This window comes from Pelobates fuscus, chromosome 12 (genome assembly GCF_036172605.1).
Source record: "Pelobates fuscus isolate aPelFus1 chromosome 12, aPelFus1.pri, whole genome shotgun sequence".
Taxonomy (NCBI): domain Eukaryota; kingdom Metazoa; phylum Chordata; class Amphibia; order Anura; family Pelobatidae; genus Pelobates; species Pelobates fuscus.
In genome coordinates this window covers 16726171-16736868 of record NC_086328.1, presented here as the reverse complement: position 1 = coordinate 16736868, position 10698 = coordinate 16726171, and the positions used below count along the sequence as shown (strand labels likewise).

Genomic DNA, 10698 nt, shown 5'->3' with positions numbered 1-10698 from the left:
TCCCACTACATCATATATGCGTTGTAAAACAAGTTGAACAATGACATCAATAGTGTAAACAGTAGGCATTATCGTTTTTGAGCAATCTCACATGTGTCAAGCATCGTAAAAGCTGTCAATCAATAGGCTATAAACAAGTGTAACAAGTTTAGACGGGTGCTTGTCTCATAGCTAGAGCAGTTTCAATAACAGTAACAATAACTGGTTAAATGCAAAAAAAAATAAAAAAAAAGAGCCGTTTCCGAACCCTATTCTAAGGGTCTTCTGGAGAGTTGTGCTTATAAATCGGACAGTTTAAATGAAGGATGTAGCTTCAGTATCGAAATTATGTGACAGGTGGAGCAGGAGAGTGTTCTCGACCATCATTAGAGACCCCTGTCCTACGGGTTATGAGGTTGAGTGTATGAAGGGAAATTGGTCGCTTGGTAGGTTGGATCGTTATATGGTCAAGAATTCGGGTACGGAGTTGTTCCACGGGTCACGTGTGTGACAGATAGAAGCTTGGTTGTGTCTGCCTAATAGTGTAACCCGCTGGTCAGGTGTGGGTTGTGTCGCCCCATGATGTCACTTATCTGGTGCTACATCCCCTTCCTCCCGTCGGTCGAAGGAGTCATATTTTGGAGACTATTTTCTCCATATGTTCAGTTCCTTATTACCTCCGTCGGTCGACAGTTTATTAGGTCAATGATTCAAGCCAGTACGCATCACTTCGTGTCATGGCGGTATATCGTACTTTCAGCATGATCGGGTCCTCCCCGCCCCGACCTCCTCAGGCGCAGGTCAGGCCGCCCCAGCGATGCCCTTCAGAGAAGTCATATGGGCTCGAGTAAACATAATGGATGTAGGTAGGTAGAAGAGATGGAGTAAGTGGGGAAGAGGAAGGGGGGGAGGGTGGGGAGGGTAGAGGGGGGGGGGAAGAGTGTGGAGAGCGACATGTGTCAGAGTGCGCCCAGGCACCCCCCAATCCCCAGGGGTTGTGGCGTGCGCTAAGACCCTCCATGTCTTGGTCGTGATAGGTAGACATACCAAGGGGTCCAAATTTCGACGTGTTTGGTGCTCCTCCCTAGTAGGTCCGCGTACCGCGCCTCGGCTGTGTGTATTTCTTCCACTCTCTGTAGCCATTCTGCAGTTGTCGGTGGTTGGGTTTGTTTCCATCTAACCGGTATAGACGCTTTCGCCGCGTTCAGCAGGTGCCTCAATATTGATCGTTTGTATTGGGCTATCGAGCTTTCCGTGCAGTGAAGGAGGGCCAATTCTATGCTAAAGTCCGGTAGGTCTCCCAGGATAGCCGTTATTTCCCTTCGTACGTCCTCCCAGTATGGCCTGATCCTTGCACAGTCCCACCAGATGTGCCTAAGGGTACCAGTATGTGACTCACACCTCCAGCAGACATCTGTGGTATCCCTAAATATTCTGTGCAGTAGCGACGGGGTCCTGTACCAATGGGAGAGTAGCTTAAAGTTGACCTCCTGATACTTGGTGCTTATGGAACTTTTGTGTTGTAAGATCAGTATCTGTTCCCATTGTGCTTCGGTGTACGTTCTAGCCGTCAACTCCTCCCATTGCCTCTTAAACGCAGTGTTCCGTGTGTGATCACCTGTGATCAGTTGTTGGTAGATAGTTGAAACTCTACCCTCTACCCCAGAGTCGGCTATGCAGAGGTGTTCGAACCACGTCTGTTCTCTGTGGATTGCTACTCGGTTTGGGAGGTTGTAATAGAAATGACGTAGTTGCGCATAATGGTGTAGTTTATTTTTTAATTTTTTTCCATATCAACTACTTTAGCCTTAAGTTTGCAATTTGCTACCATTTTGTGTTTAGCGAATAACTGAATAATTGATGTAGTGGATATCAATCAGTCCAACCAAAGAAAGAGAGTTGTATCGAGGATGTACGTAGCTAGGATTATAATAACTTTATGAGAGCCCTGTCCCTTTAAATCATTTATGTTGAAGTCTTATCTACTTAAATAGTTCCTATGGACTATACCGATCTTTGGAGTTTGAACAGCTTGCAGACTTCGAGTTCCCTGCGTTGCTCCTATCCGGACTTTTCTTATCAGGGATACCTGTCTGGGATTGGCAGCGCTATGATAAGCGCAGGCACTGCCAATCTTATCCACTATTTAAATCATAGGAAGGGCTATTTCTAGGGGTTGGAGCAGCCTTAGCCCCGTGATGCGAATCCCTCTGATATCAGTAACCAGAGTTACATTCCTGTACATATGTAGACAGATTGCTGGTTAACATTTGCCATTTGTTTAGGTGCTTTAAAAGTGCGCCAATAACACAAAGAGTATGTGTAAAACAAGGTAACAAAATAAAATTGTACACATTTTTAAATGGAGCTTGACAGGGAGACTGACCAGACGTCATTTCTGTCTGCTCCCGATATTTTAGCAAAATCCACTTAAATCCCTACTTCTCGAAACCATCCAGCCTCCTGAACATCTGGTCCAGGTGGAGGGGATCCCGCTGCATTGCTCGATGCCCTTTTTGCATACCCCAAAGCTACCGAAACGCAACGGCAGAGACACTGCAGCCCCGACCCGCTAACGTCACACCAGCAATGGGGCACTGATTGCTGAGACCCCAGCCAGGCACCTCGACCGACCAGCGAGATATCGGAGCCTTGCTCCAGCAGCAAGCCCCAACCAAGATGGCAACCACGGAGGACCCAACAGTTCCAGCAGCCTGTTACTTACCACTTTCGACCTCCTCACGAACACTGGCCTCACAGGTAGAAACTCAGCAGTTGATCATAGTAGCAAATGGGGGTACATAACCTGCAACTAAGCAAGATCTACAACACTTGCAAATTATGCTGCAGGAAATCCAGAGCTTCCTGACCACAGACTTGTCTGCTCTCAAAACAAGCATGAAGATGAAGGCCACAGAAGGGGATGTAAGGGAAATCCGGGGTGAGATGTCCACAATGAAGGACTCCATACTCCAACTACAAACTACTCAACAAGCCCTGTCCCTGCAACTCTCAGCACAAGACGACAGATATCGCTGCTACAATGTGAAGATCAGAGGCATACCATCAGCGATTGAAAACTAAGAACTGCCACACTATATACGGCAAATCCTGGCCTCAATATTACCACCTGCCACAGCAAAAAAATAAAATAAATCATACTCGCTGGGATATATCGCCTCCCTATACCAGCACAAACTGCCGCACCTACTGCTGGAGATGTCATTCTTCGCTGTTCATTATCCCAAGACAAGGGACATATCACGACCGCGGTAAGGGGTAATACGCCACTTTTCTTTGAGGACTCACAATTGACTTTCTACCAGGACCTGACTAAGTCCACACTACAATGGAGAAAGTCCTTAAACGCAGTCACCAGACGCCTACGCTCAGCAGGAGTGACCTATAGATAGATAGATCCATTAATCCATGTTTTCAGTCTTTGCAAAATATGCAAATGAAAAGTGTTACCCTACAGTAGGTAGCATTCATATACTGTACTGCAGGAAAGGAATAATTATTAAATAAACAACTTAAAACAAAAAAGGGAGTGATTTTATTAAAGCAAGAACAGGTTCTGTTCAGGGCTAAAAAGCAAAGTGTGGGGCAATCACCATGGAAACCAATAGAATGTATCTCATCACTTAGCACATGTAGTGGTTATGGTGCTTAGAGTATTTCTTTAATAGATCAAAGATTTTTCTAGAGATCCTTTACATCTGATAGAAATGTCAATGCCATATTATGGTCCATGTGTCTTATACAGTTTATTTATTTTAGTGGTGGACTCCCCTGGAAGCTATAGAGGAATATCGTGCCCGAAGAATCTCGATTGGACCCCCTCAGTGCTATGAATTAAGCCGGCTGTGTAACATGAGCCATATTGATGAATTGCACAGGTTTAGTCTGCGGCGTGCTCTTGAAGGCTGCGAGCAGTGGATGACGGCCTTCATGAGCGCTGAAGATGGCGTGGTGCATGTATTACCAGGTACGGTTTTCGTGAATACAAAGTAAGGGATTTGTCTTTTAATGAACAATAAAATATAGTGAATTAAAAGTGAATCAAATTTTAGGGTAAAAGAACTAAACTGAAAACTCAGCCCGCTGGGAGAATTTTTCCCATTTAGGCAATTTCGTCACAAATGCGAAATTTACTTTGAATGTAAAACAGTTTACACTTTAGTGAATGGTATTTCTGTTTCAAGGAAGTAAAGAGAAGGTGTCCTGAAAGCTTATTGCTACAAATTTCTGTTCTGTCCAATAATAAAGGTATTGAAGGAAACTGCAATACCATATTATTTTGTGTTTTAATTGCTGGACTAACATAGCAACTCAAATATCATGGCATTTTGTCCACTAGATGGCACTATAGAATCCAATTTCCGGATCATGGTTTACATACCCTAGTAGTGGCAGACTGTGGGGCTTATTCACTAAACAACAACTTTTCTAACTCTCCTCTAGTCACGTATTTATTATTTTAGCCTTTAATTTTGCAGTTCACTATAGTTTGTTTAGTGAATATATTATGTAATATTGTTTAATGCCGTGATATAAAACAGAAGTATAATGGGGGCAGGGCCTGATTTCCAAGATGGCCAGACGTGCTTTCCACTAGCTTCTGGCACATCGCACTTTAAACCAGTGACTAAAGCTGACATTCTGACAACAGAGGTCCCGAAATGCACGCAAGCTGTTATTTAGAAGAGTGCAACTTGATAAATCTGGCCCGGAATACTCTGCTTACCAGCAATCACGTCCTTTATCTTTGAGGCCTACTGGGCTGGCGCGCGCGGGCGGGCAGAGGCAAGAGGCGGCCAATCTCCCGACGCAGTGTGCAAGCCTTGTGGCAGCTTCCAGGGAGGACAGGTGGGGGATATCCCAGTCCCTACTGGGCAAACTTTATCCCGCTATGCAAGCCGCGTGGCGCGACCAAGATGGCCAGCATGCACAAACCTCAACCATGCCGAGCGGGCCCAGAGGGCCTGGGGTGAAGCGAACACTTCAACGCAAGATTTGATGAGATATGCCGGAGGTTCTGGGAGCATATAACACACAGATCTAACACACTCACCTCCCCTGCTACACAGCAGTGCAACATGGCCGCACCGCTGGAGCCAACACGTGTGGAACCGCTACTTATAGCGTTCAACCGCACCTGTACCTTTCTCTAGGCAAAGCTCTATAAAAGGGCACCGGGAGCCGTCCTGCTGCTCGCTACCACAGACATAAGCATCTCCCATGTGTTTCCTGAGAGGCGCTGCACAGGAGACTGTGCAAGAAGCCGCAGTGGCGGACGGCTCTACTTCATCCAATGCCGTGTTCCCACTACCACTCACCTCACCAGCAAGGAGATAAGCTCCCTTGGCACCAGCAAGACCAGCCTGAACAGAATATGATGCCGGGAGTGCAAGACCACAGTTCTGCAACTGCGAGCCCCAGTCGAAGCCTGGGCTGTCTGTATAGGGAGGATTGTGACGGACTTTGGCTGCAAGTAGGGGCATCGGTTAGGTGGCATATCCTTGTCTTTCACAGCTGGGATGTTAAAACGCTGTTTTCACAGTACATAACGCCTGCTATCCTTCAGTTTTTTCCTTCTGCTACTGTGATCTATTCACTCAGCTGCAGCAGCTCACTATACTTACCCAGTGGAATCTAATGTTTGCAGTTATCTGCTTTATAGCATGTTTAAGTATATTTTGTATGATACATCTCATTGCCTAACATGTCTAGCAAGCTCTTTGTTTCCCACCACACAGGACGTCCATGTTCCAGGGATTTGTGTCTCAGTGGTTTGTTTTGTTTGTAATTGTAATTTTTTTCTCATGATATTGCTTAATCTGATCACATCTGGATACACACTGAGAATATATTCATTTCAGCCTATACGCGAGTGAAACCTTGCACATATATCCTTCTGTATATTTATCTCATGCCTACACTCACGCTACGTTTGTTATTGTTAGTTATGTCTAATGTTAGGACATGTCTGCGTACTCTGCTGATACATCACTCACTTTCGCAACTGTAGGCTTAGCTTATTTTATTTGTCCTACAATGTTTTATTTCATAACAATGTGCAGTACTATCACATGCTATACAACTGTCTTCCCATGTCTTGAAATGTTTGCCCGGGCTGTTGTGGAACGGCAAGCCTGATTGTCATATCCTATGCACAAATAAAAAAAAAGAATTATAAAAAAAAGTATGACAAGCCTGTGGTGCTGAACTGTAAATGAGGTCTCACTTGGTTAGGGGTGAAATTTAGCACTCCGCCATCTTAAAAACAGCCACTGGTCACGTGTTAAAGGATTTTAAATTGTACCTTTTATGACAGCCATACTAACAGATTTATTCCAGAGAGTGTGAATTCATAGGAATTTAAAGTAAACTTCAGAGCGTAGGCCAACATATTTAACAAAACAAACAAACAAAAAATACTAAAGAGACACTATAGTCACCAAAACAACTTTAGTTTAATGAAGCAGTTTTCGTGTATAGCTCATGCCCCTGCTTTCTCACCGCTCAATTCTCTGCCATTTAGGGAGTTAAATGACTTTCTTAATGCAGCCATAGTCACACCTCCCTGCATGTGAATTGCCTTCCTAAACACTTCCTGTAAAGAGTCATCTAATGTTTACACTTCCTTTATTGCAAATTCTGTTTAATTTAGGATTTCTTATCTCCTGATCTGTTAATAGCTTGCTAGACCGTGCAGGGGTCTCCTGTTTTTGACTAAAGTTCAATTTACAGAGCAAGAGATTAAAACCTTTAAAGTAAGTAACATCTGATTTAAAGGAAACTTTTTTTTCATGCAGACTGTGTCAGTCACGATCAGGGGAGGTGTGGCTAGGGCTGCATAGACAGAAACAAAAGTGATTTAACTCCTAAATGGCAAAGAATTGAGCAATAACACTTCAGCGGCATGACCTATACACAAAAACTGCTTCATAAAGCTAAAGTTATTTTGGTGACTATGGTGTCTCTTATTGCATTTGTTCTGGTGAGTAGAATCATTCCCTTCAGGCTTTTTGCTGTAAACACTGTCTTTTCAGAGAAAATGCAGTGTTTACATTACAGCCTAGTGAGCACTCCACTGGCCACTCCTTAGATGGCTGCTAGAAGTGCTTACTGGGGCAGTGCTGCACAGTGTGACTGCCAATCAGTGTCTACAACCTCTGCATGCAAACACTGCACTTTCTTCATAGAGATGCATTGATTCAATTCATCTTTATGAAGAGATGCTGATTGGCCAGGGCTGGGTTTTGACTTGTGCTGGCTCTGCCCCTAATTAGCCTCCTTGACAGACTCAGCAAATCCTATGGGGAAGAACTGTGATTGGCTCAGACCACCACTTCTGATGTCAGCAGACAGCAGGCATCCCAGAGTTAGACAGTGGCAGAGCCAGCAGCTACAGACTTGAATACAAGTAAGATTTTACTATATGTAGGGAGGCGTGTGTGTGGGGGGGAGGGGGGGAGAATGCATGTTCCTTTAAAAAAAATCAAGTCAATTATGTTTTCAGGTATCAATTTTACCCTAAACTTTTGAAATAAACTCTAAATAGATACAAAGTTTTGTCTGCCTGTACAGCTGGATTAATATTCTGTTCATGAGACAGGTTTTTCTTCAGTGACACTGCTGTATCCCCAACTCCTAGTGTGCGCTGGTGGTACCACATATGCTGTACTGAGAACAGGTGGCCACCTACCTCCGGGCCATATTTCCTATATCTGACAGTATATAAATTCGGCAGCCACAGGAGGCTATGTGTTTAACCCACAGCCCACATGCTCTAACCTGCACCTAGGATGCCACCGTGACCTCTCACTGCTTCAGCTCAGCATGTCTAATTAGAAATGTGCTTTGTGAAAAGAGTGGGCAGTGTACCAATGCAGGAAGCTGCAAAACTGTTATTTAAATATAAATCGATTTGATTGTGGAGAACAACATAGTATGAACATGAGATTAAAACCTGCTAAATATACTTACGTTGTGCTGGTACCTGTAGTATGACTGGAGTGTTCCTTCAATGCATTTGGTTACTTATCTCTTTATTTACCAAATATTTTTTGTGGCATTTTTTTAGTTTTTCGTTTTGTGAGATCGGTTTAACTTTTTGGAATACATTTTTACTTGGCAGAATGTTTTAAACCACAATATCCTATTAAAACCCAAAGGGAAAAAATATATAAAATGACTTGTGCACTATCCCAAATTGCTGTGTACAATGAAATAACTGGAGGTATTTTAGTATCACTCCAATGGCCATTTAAGTGTAAGCTCTCCTGCCACATCAAGGTGAATTGTCGGTGTAGGACTCACCTTAAAGAGTTGCCTTGCCGTGGCAGGTGAGCTGACGCCATTGGAATTATACTAAAGAAAACCTCCAGTTATTCAAATGTGCATAGGGATTTGGGAAAGTGCGCAAGTAAGTTTTTTGGTTTTTTATTGTATGTTTTGGGGCTGATGTGGAACTACATTTATTGCTGCCCCCCGGAGTAGTGGGAGTTTGAGCGCAGGGTTTAATTTTGTATGACCGTATCATATTAAACAAAACCACCATGTTTTGCAGGTGATGATTTGTATCCAGACAATGTTGACCCTACAGGAGAAAAGCCAAGCTTACAGATTACCAGCAAACCTGTTGAAGATCTTTTGCAAGATGGAAAACGTCATAACCGATTCCTGCAAAACAAAGGCGTTCCAAGCTTGTATGTTAATATTGAACAGAAATACAATCATCTGAGCCCGGTGGCCATGAATGCTCATTGTAAATTGGAACCCAAGAGCAAGATGTGACATTGAACTTAATCCCAGCATAAAAAGGAGTTAAATAAAACTCTCTGGATAGCAATCCTGGCATATGCCCATGAATGGGAAGTTTTGTTAATATTGATAATCGAAAAAGCAAATAGTTAATTCTAGCTGGATAGATAAGGGCACCACAAATTAGCCATATTGTTACCGTATGCACCAGCTACCTCAGTTTACTGTGTTCTACAATAAAGAACATTGAACGGTACAGTTCTGTACCTATCCTTTGGGTATGCAGAGTACAGCAATGTTCATTTGATAATGTTTATGTCATCTTTTCTAACAAGCAGAGCTAACCCAGACAGGTTTATTTTGTAAAGAACTTGTTAACGTTAATATAACATTGGTTCCTCTATGATCTGAAGTTCACAATTCATATGGCGTTTTTTATTTTGTCAATCTTTATTTTTGTTGTGCAGAGAGTAATAGGCAAGCTGATTGCAACATATCCATACGCGCTACGGAATATGCTGGCGCTATCTAAATACCATGAGAGTTCAGAAAACAAGAGATATTGCTAGCATATCAATTGACATGTTTGGAATGTGCACGGTTTTAGTGACGTAAAGCAAGAATAGTCAGGCAGGTGTGTGTCAAAAGCATGCCAAAGAAACTAATTTAACAGTTAGGCTAGGTCAGTTGCCCACACTGCAGAAGATACTCGGGGTAGGACCCACCATGTGACAATATTAAAAGAAGTCTTAGTTTTAACTGGTGGGACCAGGATAACCCCCAACTGTCCAAAGGATGGGGGGAGCTGAGTTTAGTCTTAGTAAATCAGCCAGTAATAGCATCTGGAGAGTGACCTGCCTTTTCAACACCTTCCGTGTTCGTAGGCCACAAGAGTACCCAAACCAACGAACTGGGCAAGAAGAATTCCAAGACTTGTATCGCTGGATGCACCTAGGTGTCCTTGTTTCAATGAGATTGGGTCTGCGCTGAAAATGTTGATCTGAATGCTGGAAATCAATGATTTATGGTGCCGAGCGTAGGAGCTCACTCAGCAAACGTCTGCCCAGCTTAGCAGTCTGGCTCCGACCCCCATATGGCATTTATTAATGACTAATTCCTTAAAATAACTACTTTTATATAAAAGTGAGACATAAAAGAGTATCACAGTTATGCATATAAAATATGTCCATCTTAGCATTAGCAGGGACAGACAGAGTGGTATCTGAACTCCTGGGCCCATTTTGGTGAATATATATACACAGACCTGATACAGTGTAAGCAAAGTACCTGATTTGGAAATTTTTTTTTGTGATTTTCACAATTTCCAGTGAAGTTATAAACTGCTGGGGGTATTGGTATGTATGTAGTGCAAGTCCGGATGTGGGTGCATAGTGTGAATAAATGCATATATTTGAGTGTCCAATGATTGTAAATACACAATTGTAGGTGTGTTTGTTGTGCTTGTACACATGAATGCCAGGATGCATTTTTGTGTAGAGTAAATGTGAGAGTGCACTGCTCTACTACTGTGTAGTGTCAGAATGTCTGTGTGATTGTAGGGGTGTGTTTGTGTATAGTGTCAGTAATTGTGAATTAAGAAGTTCATTTGTGTGCGATGTCAACAGAAGAAAGGCTTTACAGTTTTCAATTTTTTTCCTCACTGTGTATATCAGTGGTAGTCAACCTTTTTCTACCTACCGCCCACTAATGCATCTTTTTGGTTGAAAAAATGTCCTTACCGCCCACCAGTTTTCCCGCAAATGCAGAATATTTTTTAGAAAGGAGGGTGTTTTAAAAAAAATAAATGTACGTACATTTATCTTTTTATTTCTACTTAATGCAGGTTTATAAGGTTTTTAACTTTATAAAGTTTAATGAGAAAACAATAAAGTAAATTGAAATTACCTTTACTAGTGATTAATGAGATCCTTGAGGTTGATGCTGCGAGAC

At 42.8% G+C, this 10698-nt stretch overlaps 1 protein-coding gene across 3 annotated transcripts in view; it reads left to right on the top strand.

Moving 5' to 3' along the window:
- Positions 1-9004, top strand: part of LOC134579252 (acyl-coenzyme A diphosphatase NUDT19-like) — a 31927-nt gene extending 22923 nt beyond the window's left edge. For all 3 annotated transcript variants that reach the window (XM_063438471.1, XM_063438470.1, XM_063438472.1), the window contains exons 3-4: positions 3760-3967; positions 8555-9004. In XM_063438471.1, coding sequence (XP_063294541.1) covers positions 3760-3967; positions 8555-8781 — 435 coding nt within the window. In that variant the 3' untranslated portion in view covers positions 8782-9004. The remainder of the gene's footprint in view (positions 1-3759; positions 3968-8554) is intronic.
- The last annotated feature ends 1694 nt before the right edge of the window (positions 9005-10698 follow it).